General features: G+C 40.6%; 2 protein-coding genes across 7 annotated transcripts in view; one reads left to right on the top strand and one right to left on the bottom strand.

Moving 5' to 3' along the window:
• The window catches only part of FAM13C (family with sequence similarity 13 member C), a 286,221-nt gene extending 274,236 nt beyond the window's left edge, over positions 1-11,985 (top strand). For 3 of the 5 annotated variants that reach the window (XM_069753563.1, XM_069753560.1, XM_069753562.1), the window contains 2 exons: positions 4,169-4,270; positions 6,348-11,985. In XM_069753563.1, coding sequence (XP_069609664.1) covers positions 4,169-4,270; positions 6,348-6,471 — 226 coding nt within the window. In that variant the 3' untranslated portion in view covers positions 6,472-11,985. The remainder of the gene's footprint in view (positions 1-4,168; positions 4,271-6,347) is intronic. The other 2 variants (XM_069753559.1, XM_069753561.1) reach the window with 1 other exon arrangement.
• The window catches only part of PHYHIPL (phytanoyl-CoA 2-hydroxylase interacting protein like), a 165,208-nt gene continuing 158,764 nt past the window's right edge, over positions 11,776-18,219 (bottom strand). For both annotated transcript variants that reach the window (XM_069753564.1, XM_069753565.1), the window contains exons 4-5: positions 17,384-17,501; positions 11,776-13,166 (exon numbers count right to left, since the gene is read on the bottom strand). In XM_069753564.1, coding sequence (XP_069609665.1) covers positions 12,632-13,166; positions 17,384-17,501 — 653 coding nt within the window. In that variant the 3' untranslated portion in view covers positions 11,776-12,631. The remainder of the gene's footprint in view (positions 13,167-17,383; positions 17,502-18,219) is intronic.

Genomic DNA, 18,219 nt, shown 5'->3' with positions numbered 1-18,219 from the left:
TAAAACCGACCCCGATCATGCTCTTTGGGGTCTCGGCAGCCGAGACCCCAAAGATTCTCGCGGGGCCGGCCGGCGGGCACACTGCGCATGCGCCCGCCATTTTGAAGATGGTGGCGCCCACCGGGAGACACGAGGAGCATCGAGGGAGATAGGTGAGTATTGGGGGGCTACCTGGGACCCCTTTTCTCTGTCCTCCGATGTGCGATCACATCGGAGGACAGAGAAATTAAAAAGAGATCGCGTTTTGTTTTTTTTTGCGATCGCCGGTAAACGGTTAATTACCGGCGATCGCAAATGCGGGGTGGGTTAAAAAAAAACCCGAATCATGTTCTCTGGGGTCTCGGCTACCCTCCGACTCTGGGGGGCGCTATTTACTTTTTCCACAGCGCCGTTAATTAACGGCGCTGTGGTTTAAGTACCCTTAGCGGCCGCCGTTAAAAGGCGTATCGGCGGTCGCTAAGGGGCTAAACATTAATTTAATTAACTTGTATGGTAGGCGGCATAATGAAAAAAATTAGAAACTCTCCAAAAACTCTCCAGAAACTCTCCAGAATTGCATTTTTTTTGGCTCACAAAACCAAATAAAAAATTCAATTAAAAGCGATCACAACACCACAGCTCCATCAACGGAAAAATAAAAACGTTACAGGTCTCAAAAAGTGGCAACAAACCAATGTTCTGCAAGTTTGGTATTGCCGTAATCGTCCCGAACTGGAAAATTATGTTCCAGAGTCATTTTTTACTGAACACTTAAAATTGTAAAGACAAATCAAAAAAAATTGTGGAATTGCATCTTGTTTACCATTACTTTGCTTTTCAGTACATAATATAGTAAAGTTATCGGCGTTGTTCAAAACCACAACTCATCCCGCAAAAAAATAAATTTGTATAAACTATGTATAAAAAAAAGTTATAGCTCTTAGAAGATGGGAAGGGGAGAGGACTGGAAGGGGTTAAAATCCTGCCATGGCTACACTAAGAGGCTTATAATTTGCAGATCATATTAAAATGCAGTCAGAAGATTTTACAAGTGGATTGCGATAGGTCTAACACCTTTCTGCGCTCGGCCGCTGGTTTCACACATTGGTGTAACGTTCTCGTGTCTGACGACCTGGCCGACCGCTCCGTGCCCAGACCAGAGATAACTTCATATATTCCTACACAATAATGCCAGCAGATGATTCCCACATAACTACATGCGCCATTGCTTCCCGGGAATGTTTCTGTATCAAATGACCCCAGACTGGAATTTAAAGACAGATAAAAAACAAGTCATCCAAAAACTCCAGTAGATTGTAATAAATGGTATATTTCTTCTTTGTAGTAAGGCTACTTTCACACTTGTGTTTTTTAGCAATCCGTCGCAATCCATCGTTTTGGGCAAAAAACGGATCCTGCAAATGTGCCTGCAGGATGCGTTTTTTGCCCATAGACTTGTATTAGCGACGGATCACGACAGATGGCCACACGTCGCGTCTGTCATTCAACGGATCCGTCGTGTTTTGGCGGACCGTCGGCACGAAAAAACGTTCAATGTAACGTTTTTTCGTACGTCGGATCCGCCATTTTCTACCGCGCATGCGCGGCTGGAACTCCGCCCCCCTCCTCCCTGGACTTCAGAATGGGCAGCGGATGCATCGAAAAGCTGCATCCGCTGCCCACGTCGTGCACAAATTTCACAATGTGCGTCGGTACGTCGGCCCGACGCTTAGCGACGGACCCGTACCGACGCTAGTGTGAAAGTAGTCTTAATAGACATGATATCATTCAGCTAGTAAGTGGCGATATCCGCAGTGTCTAATGCCAGACAGCTCTGCATAATCCTCTTACACCCAAGATGCCTATTTAATCCATTAAACGTATATTGCTCTATATATCTGACCATATATTCTGCATGCAACACAGTGCAGTCTCCAATTATGTGTAATTAGTGGGCCAACATCAATAAATGATGTTCAGCGTATTTAAGTACATGCCCCGCTGTGAAAATTGCTCTAACCAATTAATATTTATACTGTTCGACATCAGTAACACTAACTGGCATGTTATTCTGTCCCAGAAAATGTTACATATTAATTGCTATACTTCTTGTTTGAACAGCAGTAGCAAATCAATAGTTAAAAGGAATTGTCAGCAGGATTTCACACCCCAAACTATTTAAATGTATCCCTTTCAGAGACAAGTAATAGCTCTGCATGGCCAGTCCATTCCTGTATTACTAAGAAATCAGTGTTTAAACTGATGTGCTGATGAGGCTGAAGAACTATTTGTAGATCTGAAGCCTCCGTCACTCCAGCTCTATTCCCCGTCCAGCGTCACCTTTTCCTGTTTGACTGACGGCGTCTTTTTTGCCTGAAGTCATACAGCATAGAAACTCAATAAAGCAGGAGGAAGTAACACTGGTTTGGGAATAGAGCTGGAGTGACACAAGCTTCAGATCTACAAATAGTTCTTCAGCCTCAATTCAAACACTGATTTCACAGTAACTGAGGAACAGAATGGACATATAAAGATATTGCTGGACTTTGAAAAAGCTACATGGGCATAAAGTTTGGGGTTGAAATCCTGCTAATAGATTCCTTATAAAGGGGCATTCTCAAGTTGTCTTTTGAGCAGCTCAGAGCAATGCAGTCTCCTTACTTCCTGGTTTCCGGCAGGGCGGGCTCTCCTCCTTGAGTGACAGTTCTGGTGAATAGTACAACTGTAGTATTAGTAGAGCTATAAAGCTCAGCAGTTCTGCTGTAACACACTCAGCTATCAGTGGTTTGTTCTGAGTCTTCACTACTATCTCTATACATACACATACAAAAAAAGGCATGTGAACAAGCGCATGGCTCAGGAAAGTAAGAGTTGTGATTAAGAGAACTGCTCTGAAATCAGCCAATGCTGCGGCTAGTGATTTTGCAAGATTTATAACGGCAGCTTGTAAAAGCTGAGAGGGGGGGAGATAAAGGTGAACAGGTAACTACTGTATAAGAAATCAATGGTCTGGAGAGAGGAGGCTGGCATGTTCGGAGTTAACTCCTCTCCGGGAATGGCCATTTTGAAGCCACTATCAAATGCTGACCGTGGCATTTGAATGGTTTAGATCAGGGGTGTCAAACTGCATTCCTGGAGGGCTGCAAACAGGTCATGTTTTCAGGATTTCCTTGTACTGCACAGGTGATAATTTAATCACCAACTCATTATTTGTGTAGGTGATTAAATTATCACCTGTGCAGTACAAGGAAATCCTGAAAACATGACTTGTTTGCAGCCCTCGAGGAATGCAGTTTGACACCCCTGGTTTAGATGGTTCACTAGATCCCACCGTCCTCCCGTTACACAATCATGGAATGGTTAGCTGGCAGCCTGCTGAAGGTCACCATAACTGCCATCTTGGTACGGCTGACCTTCATAGGAAACCAGCATTTACATGGCATACTGTAATACCACTATCAAAGGCGAGCGCAGGTTCAATTCTACTATAGGGACTAAGTAATAGCAAAAAATAAAGAACAATGTTTTTAAAACTATAAAACATATATAAAAATTCAAATCACCCTCTTTCCTAGTTTAAAAATACATTTTAAAAATCTGGTATCGTCAGACCTGTCAGTGTCCTATCTATCAAAACATTAAAGTAATTAACCTGCATGGTAAACGCTGTAAAAAAGAAAAAAAAATGAGATGCCAGAATTGGCATTTTGCCACGCTTATTACAGGAAGGCAGTGAATAGCTATCAAAACGTATTTACAGCATAATGGTACTGGTAAAAAATGGCAGCTTGCCGTGGATAAAAAAAAAAAACCCACACAGATCCATTGCCGGAATAATAAAAATGAAATCGGGCCCACACACCTTTAGTAATAAGTTAATGTATAGGTGCACAAATATTCTATGTGGACAATATACAAAAAATATACACACACGATGCATCAGCACACTGCGATTAATGATAGAAAATGATAATAAATGATGGCTCTTGGAAAAAGAGGAGGAAAAAATGAAAACGTAAAAATGAAAAATCACCTGGTCCAGATGGGATTAAAGAAATCCGATTTTTATCTGTGAAGCTCCCCATCCCATCTTTCTTCTAAAACCTAATGAAGTGGGGGATGGTTGATGTGACCGTTCAAGACTCAATCCTTTTTCTGGTTCTGACCAGGTTTCCCTTTTATGTTCCAGGCCCGAGCTTCTTGATCAACTTCGTGAAACCAGAGCAGATAAGAAAAGATTAAGGAAAGCGTTACGAGAATTTGAAGAGCACTTTTTACGACAAACTGGAAGGTAGTCTGGAAATATTAGTGATATGATATAGCTAATGTGTAGAATATCTGGACACTGTTAATTGTTCTTCCTAACAAGGGCCTACAATTAAGTGGCCACTGTCATTATAACAAGCTTTGCATCACTCAATACTATAGGCGAATAGAAGAAACGTTGTGATATATCTTATCAGAGAACTCTGCTTCTTTCTCCACTTGTGAGACACTTCTCCTACTCCACCTTACTCATCCACTTTGGAAAAAAAAACAACTAAAATCCACCTTGTTCTAGACTAGATGGACATCCAGCTCACTGATGTATCAGGTTACAGAGCCTTTTAAAATCTATGGAGGTAATAGGAGCAGAGCGAGGAAACAAGCAGAGGCAAAGAAGACAGGTGGATCTTGCTGCACTTTATAGCCAGTAATTTACTTCTCCCCAGTGCTGGATTCATATCTACCCTGCTTGGTATTGATGAGCAATATAATCCATGCTTCTGCAACTTCTGAACATGTGCTACATAGAGCTAGGAGAGCAGGAATCCCTCATGTCTGTGTTGTACTGTATAGAGGAGACAACATAGCAGCAGGTCTCCATTCACCGGTTCAGAGAGATCCAAAAATTAGAGAGCGAGCCTGCAGAGAGGGAAACTGGTGAAAAATGCAAGTTAAGTCATATCAAGAAATTGTGTTTCACTTTAAATTGAAAAAAATTACCTAAAAGTGCAGGAACACTTTAAGACAAACAACACTAGAACTTTTCTTTTTCTCAGTCGCTAGTATTTTATAAGGGGTAGTCTTGTTTTTTTTCTCAAATTTTCCCCAAAACAGTCACCACATGGGAAATTATGCATTAAACATTCTCCATTGAAAACAATGGACTGTCCATAAAGTGCGTGGCCATTCTAGGTCGTGTAGAGCAAGGGACACTTTTAGTAGATGTTTGGGCCCCGAACTGAGGACTCACCTCTATTAATTGAGAAATTAAAAACTAGTGGGAAGTGTAAAAATGATTCATTCATGGACCTTAATTGGAAATTGTGGTATTAGCTGCTCTACGTTTTCATGACTTGATCATAACTACCGGCAATCCAACATCAGATGCCGCCTAAACAAATAAACCAGCGTGTTCTTCAATAGACGACCTGTCGGCTTCCCGGACAAGTCTCTTCTAGTAAATACTTGTATTTCCAGTTATTATATGACAATTCTGGAGCCTCTTTTCTTATACAGTCGCTCATTGTTGTATCGTTCCTCTCCATTCCTACTGGAAAATAAACAATTGGAGGTGCGTATCAGTCTACTAAGGGGCACCCCTCTTTGAAAGTCAAATGGTAACTTCCAATTATCAATTTAGTCATAAATTTGTGAGCAAAATAATAAGAAGAACACTTATAAGAAGTGTTTCAGAGTTGTTATTGCACCCCTTACTGTATGTAGCGGGTTCATGAGCTGACAATATGGGTGCCAGCTGTATTATACAGCCTTCCCTGAGTGTAATGGTCAGTCTTGACTGTGGCATTTAAGAAGTCAGGACGCCCATTGGCTTCTCCAGTCCTGAGATCGTGGACTGTCACTGTGTAGTCATGCCAGTCGGGAGGCTCCTATGAAGTGTACGTGTGTTGTATCAGGGATCCAGCTATTGTGTGTAAGATGATTAATAAAAAATATTACTGTATAATAAATATTGTAAAAAAAAAAACAACACACTATAAATGTATAAATCATCCCTTTTCTTTCCCATAATGAAAACAGCCAAATCTAAAATATATATACATATTTGGTATCATAACATGCATAATTGTCAACTATTAAAAATGGAAAAATGTATCCCTTGTAGTCAACACCTATATATGTATATATATATATATATATATATATATATATATATATATATATACACTGTATATTCAGGAGGCACTTGAGTTCCCATGGTCTTCCTCTCTCAGGAGGCTAATCTGCATATATAGATCCCCAGAGGAGCACCGGCAGTCTACCTATGACATCTTGGCACTGCCCTCGAGGAGAAAGTTTACTCCTTGTTTTATTTATTTACTACTTTTTCACTTTCAGTGTCATTTTTGCTTTTTATTTTTCAGAAGTGCACAGAAAGAAGACAGAATACCAATGGCTGAAGAGTACTGTGAATACAAACAAATCAAAGCGAAGCTTCGGTTATTGGAGGTCTTGATCAGCAAACAAGACGTATCGAAAACGATCTAGAGCTGGCGGCTCTACCAGAAGCGGTATTGAAGAAGGATGAAATCGCTGTATTTCTGCACACTCATGTATGACACTGACATTCTGATGCACTTTAATATCACACACTACCTGATAGGGAGAACAATAGCAATGACCGGGGATGACGCAGAGCTAATGCCTGCTGGGCTTTGTAGTGTCTCGGACATAGACTGTTGAATTGGTAATCAACAGTGGGAAAACCAAACTTGGGCTTACTTGATGCTGTCCCGGTCACGGATACAGTTCTGCTGAAGGGCATTATGGTGGTAATTGGTTAGAGGTCGATTGAGTTAATAAGGCTTTTACCATTTTGTGTGTTGAGGTTTTTTTTTTTTTTTTTTTTTTTCTTTGCCAAACTCTTAATATTTGAAGAATGACATGTTTAACTAGCTCCCCGATATTCCGCTGTTTCTACAACCTGCTTCATTGTCTGAAGTGCCTTTGATACGTTGTAGGCATCACCCACAGAACAGAGAACACAGTTATAATGTAACTTTAATAGAGGATTTCAGAAAATCTATTTATGCCATGTACAGGCTGTATATATTTATTCTCTGGCGACCTATTTTTAATATTGAGCTGTGGGTTTTATCATTTTTTTTTTATTTTTCTGTTAAAATCATTACGTTCTTGTCTTCAACCAAAGGCCAACAATGTAAGCAACAAGACTGCACTTTCTGAGAACGTCATTGTAATGTGATCTACTAGAGAGATGTTTTACTGTCATATATATATGAAGGTGCGCGGAGCCCCGACTTACAGAGTCACGTTTCATATCTAGTTTCATATATTGTAAAAGCAAAAGTATTTTTCAGAATATTTATTTTTTTGAACATCTTTGTAAAATTAAAGCAGCGTTGCATATATAAATGGATAAGGAAATGAAATCTAATTGAGCAAATATATGGTGATAATAAGCACAGGCTCCTGACAATTGAAACTACGTACGTGAAATTTCCGATTTTTTTTTTTCATATATTTCATACAGAAATGGAGTCCTATAAAATAATATTGTTCACTTACAGCCTTAATTCACGTATTGATTGTCTACGCTTTACACACTAATATTCTCTTTGTCGTAATTGTTGTTTTGAACATTTTCCAGCAATATTTTCCCACTTCTGCACGTAAATAGACTTTTTGAAAACTTTTGGCGTGTCCTCAGAAGTTTCTATCATTGGGGATCCAGGTGCTTTGCCCTCCTATGATCACTAAGGGTTCATACAGGCGATCGTATATATCGGACGCGTGCCATCTGATTTTTAATCACTGACCCATGTTGTTCAATAGTGCTGATCAGATGAACTTTTTTTTTTTTGGTTCAACTGATGGCGATAAAAAAAATCGTAGCATTCACTACTTTCATCCGAGTCTCAGATAAGACTCACACCTACTAGTCGATGGGTACATGAAAAAAAAAAATTGCATCCCACACGGGCCATCTGAGCGGCATCCAACTTCTAGGGATAGATTTCTATTATAAACCTAGGAAACTGTATGTGGTCATCTACATGTTTTAATGTAGCTGTATGAAAATGGATCGCACACGGATGTCATATAGACGTAAAAAATGGAGGCACGGATGTCACATGGACGAAAATTGTAAAAAAAAAAATCTCATGAGTTTTCTGGATGAAACTCAGATGGTTTTTCAACCTGCGCTCGCCCTTAGAGGACAGCAGCAATCTCCTGAGCTCTTCTTCTCCTTAATTTTAGCAGTCTCTAGGGATCTCAGAACTTGAATGTTCTTGGAGGCACTAAAATACACGGACTCCACCAAGGCCTCATGCACATGTGTTGTTATTTCCTGTATTTCCAACAATGTTTATATTACAGTAGCGTCCCCAGCGACCCGATGACGGGAACACCCAATCTCTGGTCAAGCCGGTGTCTCCTAGACATTATTACAGACGACTTGGCTCTCCTGACGTGTCCGTTTTAGGACTGCCAGTAATGGTTTTTCCATGCACAACAACATGGAGTCCGTATTAATTTAGAGCCAATTCCCACCAAATTGGAAACAGATCCATAAAAGCAAAATTACTTTTTGACAACAAAGAATTGGAATAATTACTCCGGTACCTTGGATACAAATAGCAAACTTTCGGCCTACAATCGGCCTTTGTGAAGCCAGTTCCAAAATAACAAAAAACACATTGTGTGCTTTTTGTCATTTTGTAACTTGCTCGAGAACGGACTATTGTGGGCCCAAATGTTGCTGCTTGACTTTTCAATGCATTTTTGACAATAAAGAATTGGACTAATTACACCTTTGCCTTGGATACATTTTGCTTTTTATGTCTGTTTTAGTAAGTTCCCTATACAATATTAATTCTGGAGCAAATTTTCATGCTGTTCTTCTGTTACTTCACCGGGACGGGTATAAATAATTCCCCTTGTCGATGGAGCTTGTCCCTACAGCCTCCGACACCATACAAGCAGTGCAGACTTTCCACGGACACATCTTCCTGGTGAATGGAGGTGTACACGGTAGAGTTCAGCGAATATGTTCGGAATCAGTCGCCAAATCTGAATTTGCCATATTCGTGCCATATTGGTACTCTGTTCGTGCCAAATTTATGTTTGATGATCGGTTCCTAACATATTCGGTCATTTCTACTCCCTTGATGTTCGGCTGTGTTCTGTGAACATTGCAAAAACAATATTCGCCGCCGATCGTAATAGGAACCAAATTTTGAAACATTCGCTCAACCCTAGTACCTAAGGCCGGTTTCACACCTACAACATTCACTGCTCTAGTTTGACCCAAATTTAACAGCCTCATATATGCTCTTGGGTTCGACTCGGGAGACAAACAGACAGTCTGAATATCGTGATCTGTACGTGGACTGAAATGCAGATGTGTTAAGTTTATCAGTTTATTCGTTCATTTCCAGGCAGGATAATAGAGAAGTCGCACAATGCAGAGCCCTAAGATGGAACGGGTGTTCCAGAATGATCATTCTATGGGGATTGCAAGGATTGCAGGAGGGAGGCCTGCTCCTGTTGTGTTTCTCCTACACGGGAATATTTGGGGAAGAAGAGCTCGGGCCACTGAAGATTTTCTGCTCTGAGCCAACGTTAAGTTCCGATCCACATTGTGATTTTTGATATGTGCCTCACACTTCTAAGAATTAAGTTTGTAAGTTATTGTGAAAGGATTAGAAAATAATATGTTATGGATCTAAAAGGGTTACCCTGGAGCTGAAAAAAAAAACAACCACCTTGAAAACTACTTAAAAAAACCCAATAAACATAACTCATGTTACATGCCCTGCTGCTCCAGTGTCTTCCATGGTCCCTACTGTTTGTTTACTATGCGTCAGGGGTGACTTTATAAACTTCCATGTTACCACTGCAGCCAATCACTGAACTCCATAGTCTCCTGTTATATACACAAGCATCAGTACTGAGGCCAGTGACCTCTGTGGGGCATTGACGCAGCTAAGGATATAACGGGATCTTAGAGGAAATTATTATAACAATTATTTATTTTTATTACCACTTTCCTGCTCTTAGGTTATTAATTAAACCCCCATCGGGACTGAGCAGATTCCTGATACCCATGTACCCTAATCCTTTAAAAATGCATTTGTTTTTTTCATTGTCTAAAGACATCTATTCGCATGAAACTTCATTACATTTTTTTTAGCAAAGTATAATCATAGAGAAACGTTCCACTTACTCTGCAACTGTTTGGAAACTTTTTGAAAAGTTGGATAGTTTTAATCTGGAGGTGCCTATAGATTTGAGTAGCCATAACTGATATTAAAAAAAAAAATGTGAAAAGTTTCCAAAAAACTCACTAACTACACTTAAACAAAATCTGTCAACAGTTTTTTGCTATGAAATCTGAGATCGGCATGATGTAGGGCAGAGACCCTGATTCCATTGATGTGTCACTTACTGGGCTGCTTGGTGCAGTGTTCTCTGCTGTAGATGTAGCAATGCTATTAATTCTGAGCTCTGTATAACCCCGCCCACACCCCTGATTGGAAACTTCCTGTATACATTGTCAGCAAGCTACCAATCCGTGGTGGAGGCGGGGTTACACAAATTATTGCGACTGCCTTGCATATGATACCTAGTCCAGCAATGATAATCTCCTGCTGATAAAACACTGATTGTATTGAAACTACAGCAAGCTGCTGAGCTAATGACATCATTGGAATCAGGCTCTGTCTCTACATTATGCTGCTCTCAGATTAAATAGCAAAAATTTGCTGAAAGATTCACTTTACTATATTTTTCAGTATCAAGTATCCAGTTTATTCTCAGCGCACATAGAATGGTGATTTCATTGCTGTATGGAACACTTCCTATAGTGAAAAATACTATCACTTACTAGCAGGGCCTTGCTGATTATTAAAAACAATTATTTTTTGATTGTCGAGTTTGTGGTCTTTTTTTTTCTACGTTAAGGGTATGTGCACACGATGCAGATTTAGTGCAGAATTGGTGCAGAACTGCAGCAGATTTTTCTGCTGCAGAAACGCTGCAGAACTGCACTGTGATTTACAGTACAATGTAAAATGTACAATGTGAAAAGAAAAAAGCTGTGCACATGGTGCAGAAAAATCTGCGCAGAAACGCTGCAGATTTCAAAGAAGTGCACGTCGCTTCTTTTGTGCAGTTCTGCAGCGTTTCTGCAGCAGATTTTTCTGCACCATGTGCACAGCTTTTTTCTTTTCACATTGATTTACATTGTACTGCACAGAAACTGCACAGAAACTGCATCAAATCTGCAGATGCAGATTTAGTGCAGAAAATTCTGCACCACATTTCCTACGTGTGCACATAGCCTAAAAGTAAAAAAAAATACTTAAAAAAACTTTTTTTTTGACGAATGTTGAAATATGCAAAGCTGCCTTAATCTACTCATGATTGATTCTATTTAACTATATCAGAATAAAGTCTTATATCTGAGTACAGAATGATCTGTGGTATCAGAGTATGCTGCTAATGTTCCCTTTTCTACACACGTGTCACGCCGGCACCCACAACACTCAAGATCTGTCGTGTCTTTTGCTATTGTGCTTCGCACTTGTCGTTTTTTTTCTTGTTTGTTTTTTTTTAAACTATTCCTACCAAGTCGAAACCTTTCTACTTCTCTTGTATCCAAAGTGCATGATTTTAAAACAGACATTTTAAAATTGTTTATTGGGAGTGAAAAAAAAAAAATATATATATATATATTACCATTTGCAAGTGAAATAATTTTCATGACCTTTTGTGATGGTTGCATTATATCTGATTTTGTTTTTAAGCATACTTTATTAATCGGAATGACTTCAGTTCTGTTTTTAATTAAAATCTTTGAAGCAAGAATAACAGGAACGTATACACGACTTGATGGAAGTTTACAGTCTACATCTTTGAGAAGGGAAAAAATGGTTTATGACATGTATACACTTGCTAATAAAATGTGCTCTATATATTCTATATGATTTGTAAATATTTTATACAACGGTACAAATAAAATATTTTTCTATCATATTCATGATGGTGGAATACAGTATTTGTTTTCCTGTTAGCTAGTATCTTAACATTTAACATTTTGTCGAGCGACATTGGAAGTGCTGACGTTTCTAGACTTGGAGAGCTCAATCATGCTGAAATTACAAATTTTCATGCTTTTTTTTTATGTATTATTACTATTTTTAGTTCCCAATAATTTTTAGTAACTTAAAATAATTGCTATTTAGACACCCCAATAAAGCCATAATTGGTAGTTTTACCTTGCTAAAGCAGACTACATATAGTTTTGTTATGTTTGGCAAACAAACAGTATATAAACAGCAAATGAACAAAAAATATATATATATATTAACATTTGCAACACCTAAGATTTTAACAGTTGGCAGAGAAAAGAATGGTCTTGTAGTGGTTATGAGCAGCATCAACTTCACAAATAATAAAAAAAGTTTTAAAAAAGCTATTTAAGTCCTTTGCTGCGGGAGGAACTACAGTGCAATGCCAAGCAATGCCTTGCAGGCTTCGTCAGGCAGCGAAGGGGTTAAGGAGTTCTAATTTCGGTGTATGCTTTTGGTGACAGCTGCATTTTTGCATGCTTCCGGACAAAATGTCTGGTAAGAATGAAGAGGGAGGGTTAACTGCCATACGGTAGACCGAAAGGGCCTTTTTAACGTCCAACACTAATGTTGCAGGTCTTGCAGCTGGGATCTTTTTTTGCGTTGGCGGTAGACAAGCTCATTAGCTGATGACCAATGATTTCTGCCACTGTGCCACAAGAGAGATCCACAGGGTCAGTGTAAATGACTTCCAAGATTACATCTTGGGCATGGCGAAATACAAGACTTCCCTCCTCTTCGGTACAGGTCAAAAATTTGTTGTCGCTCAGGCTCAGTTGAGGAAGGCGCTGCTTGCAAAACTCATCTCCTGGAGATCCCACCGGAGCGATGACCACGATCACGTAGTGATAAGCCGTGTACATACAGTAAAAATCCCCAAAGTACAGATTAGTGTTTGGGTTGAAGAGTTTTTCAGCAGGGATCTCGACCCTGTACCTTCCGTACGGTGAATCTTGAGGGGGTTTGCCGGTGTTGAACTCGGTGCTGCAGCTGAAAAAGATTCCTTCCAGTTTAGCACTTATCGGAGAGCCGTGGCTGCCGCTGTTGTCTTTTAGAGAAGGCTGCATGACATTCCCATGGTGTGTCCTGAAATGAGAAAAATATATAAAAAATGCATGTCCAACAATTTTTAACTATATTACAGGTATAATAAAATAATTATGACGGTGAACAACATTTTCACTGCATACAGTCAATCCGGCCCTCTAGAAAACACATCTGTGAAGTGAGACATAAGGGCTTTAATTCTTAAAAATGTATCTAAGTAAAGTGTCTTTCTTGACCATTCCAAGTCTAGCTCTATCGTTAGGACTTGTCATCAGATCAGTGGTGTGCATGGTCGCCAACTGTCCCGAAATTCCTGAGCAGTCCATAAAAATAAGGCACTTTTTTGCCCTGTCCGTAAAAAAAACATTTTAGGCATCTGTGATTTATTTGAATCTGAAGAAACTTATACAGATTATTTTGACTGTAATTATTATTTTACAGGTTAAAGTGAATGCCTCTCATTAGAATTATTGACTGTTTACATATATTACATATAATCGTAATGACTTATGATGGTTTTCCAATGTGTCCATAACAAATATTGACTGTGATTTTTTTGATAAGCTGTCCGGAACAAAATAAAGGTTAAAGTTGGCAACCCTGGTGGTGTGCCGTCTCCCGGCACCCTCTATAAATGAACTGATTGAAGGTTGTGGTAGACTAGAAGTGCTAGTCCAGGGTCCTTACTCTCTTCAGCCATTTTGTCCTGGACTTTCATTTCTCTAAAACCTCCCAGTGTCAACCATATTATCTCCTACAGGGATGATGTTTTTGTTCTGAGCTTAGTCATCCAAAGGACCTCCTCTCTTGTCTCGTTGACTGTCAATCATAATGTAGTTTCACCCCCATCCCCTGTAACCGCGACTAAATAGCGGGAATGTGGCATGCACCATCCACTTGGCGCCTGATACAACTGTACATCGTTGGATCGGGTCGGCCACAAATAGAGGTACAATTTATTGTTGGCTCTTTGTTAATAGACGAGGATGCTGAGCAGGGGTCCCTCTCTTTAAAGGGAACCTGTCACCCCCAAAATCGAAGGTGAGCTAAGCCCACCAGCATCAGGGGCATATCTACAACATTCTGTAATGCTGTAGATAAGCCCCCGATGTATCCTGAAAGATGAGAAAAAGAGGTTAGATTATACTCACCCAGGGGCGGTCCTGCTGCGTTCCGATCCGATGGGTGTCGCGGTCCGTGGCCTCCCATCTTCATGGGATGATGTCCTCTTCTTGTCTTCATGCTGCGGCGCAAGCGTACTTTGTCTGCCCTGTTGAGGGCAGAGCAAAGTACTGCAGTGCGCAGGCCCTGGGCCTCTCTGACCTTTCCCGACGTCTGCGCACTGCAGTGCTTTGCTCTGCACAAGGCAGACAAAGTACATCTGCGCCGGAGCCGCAGCACGAAGACAAAAAGAGGACATCATCCTCTGAAGATGGGAGGCCCCGGACCGCGACACCCATCGGACCCGGACTGCAGCGGCACCACCCCTGGGTGAGTATAATCTAACCTCTTTTTCTCATCTTTCAGGATACATCGGGTGCTTATCTACAGCATTACAGAATGCTGTAGATAAGCCCCTGATGCTGGTGGGCTTAGCTCACCTTCGATTTTGGGGGTGACAGGTTCCTTTTAATGCCCATATTCCCCAATAAGCATAACGGTTGCTCTGAAGAAACAACATCTAACAACAACAGTGCCACCTTATACAGCATGTGTGCTGAAACAGCATTATAAATTGTACTACTAGGCCAGTCACTTATATTACGCAGGTCCTCTACATAGCCAGACTTTATAGAATTATTATCAAAATGTGATATTAGACATGATGATACAGATTGTAATTTAAAGGCAAAATGCTGAAACAATTCAAATCCTATAAGAAACCAAGTGCAAAGATCCTTGAAGGCTGTTTCTCTAACCAGATGGTGACCCATTACTAACAACCAATATGACGCATGTCATTATCTTGTAAATGGACTTTTCATGCAGCCTTACAATTCCCCGATCTGGGAAGATCAGTGTTGGTGAGGAGGTGATTTTATCTCAGGAATGATATATCAAGGTTATATTATAATTTTAGCAACATCACAAAACTCATTTCTTAAGGATCTTAGGATTGCTTCTTGACTTAGGGTACCGTCACACTATACCATTTCGATCGCTACGACGGTACGATTCGTGACGTTCCAGCGATATCGTTACGATATCGCTGTGTCTGACACGCAGCAGGGATCCTGCTGAGAATCGTACGTCGTAGCAGATCGTTTAGAACTTTCTTTCATCGCTGGATCTCCCGCTGTCATCGCTAGATCGGTGTGTGTGACACCGATCTAGCAATCTAGCGATGCGATCCAGCGATGCGTTCGCTTGTAACCAGGGTAAACATCGGGTAACTAAGCGCAGGACCGCGCTTAGTAACCCGATGTTTACCCTGGTTACAAGCGTAAAACTAAAAAAAAACAAACAGCACATACTTACATTCTGGTGTCCGTCAGGTCCCTTGCCGTCTGCTTCCCGCACTCAGTGACTGCCGGCCGTAAAGTGAAAGTGAAAGCACAGCCGCTGTGCTCTGCTTTCACTTTACGGCCGGCAGTCACAGTGCGGGAAGCAGACGGCAAGGGACCTGACGGACACCAGAATGTAAGTATGTGCTGTTTGTTTTTTTTTAGTTTTACGCTTGTAACCAGGGTAAACATCGGGTTACTAAGCGCGGTCCTGCGCTTAGTTACCCGATGTTTACCCTGGTTACCCGGGTACCTCGGCATCGTTGGTCGCTGGAGAGCTGTCTGTGTGACAGCTCCCCAGCGACCACACTACGATTTACCTACGATCACGGCCAGGTCATACGCTGGTCGTGATCGTAGGTAAATCGTATAGTGTGACGGTACCCTTAAAGGTAATTTTGACTCCTTATAACTGCTGATATAACTAGATGGGTAGGTTGTTAATCAGTTAAAGCATACTTGAATGGATGTGTATAACGGAGGTCCTGTTCACAGTTGCCTGGCAGCTCTAAAAATGGCTATTACCAACAGGCTTGGCACTAGCCACTCTGAAGAGGCTTGGCACTAGCAATACCATTTACTAGGTTGCCCTGGCCTTCACACTTTAACCCCTGTTGTGCAAGGATCTGGTCTTACACAGGGACCCCAGGATAGGGGCACGAGGTCGGCCACTATTCAGTGGTGTAGGCTGGCAGCAATGGTTAGGTAGCTGGTTCACAACCAGGTGGGCTGACAAGGTTCACAAATGTCAGAGAATGGTCGGTAAACAAGCTGAGGTCAGAAAATGGAAAATCACTAGGAACGTTTGGGTGTGTGAACCAGACAAGCAGCACAATATCTGTCAGGTCCCAGCTGGGAGCTTAAGTAGGGTGTGGTGCTGTCCCATTGATTAAGCCAGGGAGCTGATTAGTCTGTCAGTGAGTGGTGTGTGAGCTGAAGTACATGGCACTACAGGTCTCAGCCACCCTACTCAGTCCCATCAAAGAGTCTACGCAGCCCAGAGCTTCTGGTCCCGATGTCTCCCCAATCACCAATGCCGCTAGCAGAATGAATATGGCGTAACCTGGTGACCGCTGCAGATATCGCTGGAACCAGTCCTGGCGGAGATGTAAAATACTCATACTCTGCATTTTGTAGGGCCCTGGTCTCTCCGCAGTATACAGTTCCCAGCTTATGAGATTAGTTGAGAAGCAATCATTGCCGAGAATCCAGGAAAAGATGTCTGGACATGTAAAGCCATGTTTTTACATAGCGTAAGTGTTCTGTATTTTCCACTGTATTTTTCAGTGCCAAAAATCTGCTGCATTTAAAAGGTAAGCAAAGTGGATGTGATTTCAAGAAAACTCATGACCACTGCGCGTGTAAAGACGTTATTGAACTGGACTTTGTTGGGGTTTTTTGGTGCATTTGCTCCTCGTAGAGTTTTACAGAGAGCCTAAAATATACATATAAAATGCAGTTGGATTTTCAGTGCAGAATCCTAGTATTTTTTCACTAAAGCCTCATAAAAAATTCTACTTCAAATCCAAAAAAAAATATCATGAGCTTTTTTTCTGTGGACTCCTACAGAAAAAAGTAGTGTTTTTGGAAAAAGTATGTTTTTTTTTTTTTACTTATTACACATGAGTATCAATGTAAGTCACCGATCTAGTGATTTGAGCAGTTTTAAAGATCAAAATACTGAATGCCTTCCTATACAATTTTCAAGACAAGGTATGCTACAGTATTAATTATTATCAATTAATTACTTACTGTGTATAGTCAAAGTATTCTTTATGCTGGTTGCGATAAAAAACTGAAAATTTCAGCATGCGTCCTGCAATTGCTTCAGCTTTTTCCATTAGTTGGTTTAGGTGTACCTTTGAGTAATCTGGAACAGAAAAATGAAAAAAAAAAATAAAAAAATATATATATATATAAATATATATATATATATATATATATATATATATACATACATGCTTTTAAAACAATATACCAGCACCAATAACTATAAAACTCCACAAGCTAATATCAGAAATATGGCAAGACACCACAATAAATGTTGAAAAATAAGATAAAATCTGATGAAATAGAGAATGAGGACACAGGAAAAAAGCATCACTTCTCCTTTACAACGTGTACACATATACAGTATATACACACTCCAAAGACAAGCTATATACACTGCTAAAAAAAATTAAAGGGAACATTTAAACGACACAACGTAGCTACAAGTCAGTCACACTTCTGTGTCAACCTGTCCAGTTATGAAGACACTGATTGTGAATCAATTTATCCTGCTGTTGTGTAAATGGCACAGACATCAGGTAGAAATTATAGGCAATTGGTATGACAACCGTTATAAAGGAGCAGTTCTGCAGGGGGTGACCACAGATCATTTCTCTGCTCTCATCCTTTTTGGCTGTTTTGGTCACATGTTGTCATTGCTCTCACCCCTATAGCTACAGTAGCATGAGACAGTGTCTACAACCCACAGAAGTTGCTTAGGTAGTGCAGCTCATCCAGGTGGCACATCAATGCCAGCTGTGGCAAGAAGGGTAACTGTGTCTGTCAGCACAGTGTCCAAAGCATGGAGAAGATACCAG

The sequence above is a fragment of the Ranitomeya imitator genome, chromosome 2 (genome assembly GCF_032444005.1).
Source record: "Ranitomeya imitator isolate aRanImi1 chromosome 2, aRanImi1.pri, whole genome shotgun sequence".
Lineage (NCBI taxonomy): Eukaryota > Metazoa > Chordata > Amphibia > Anura > Dendrobatidae > Ranitomeya > Ranitomeya imitator.
The sequence above is the reverse complement of the archived record's forward strand: the minus strand, read 5'-3'. Positions and strand labels throughout refer to the sequence as shown.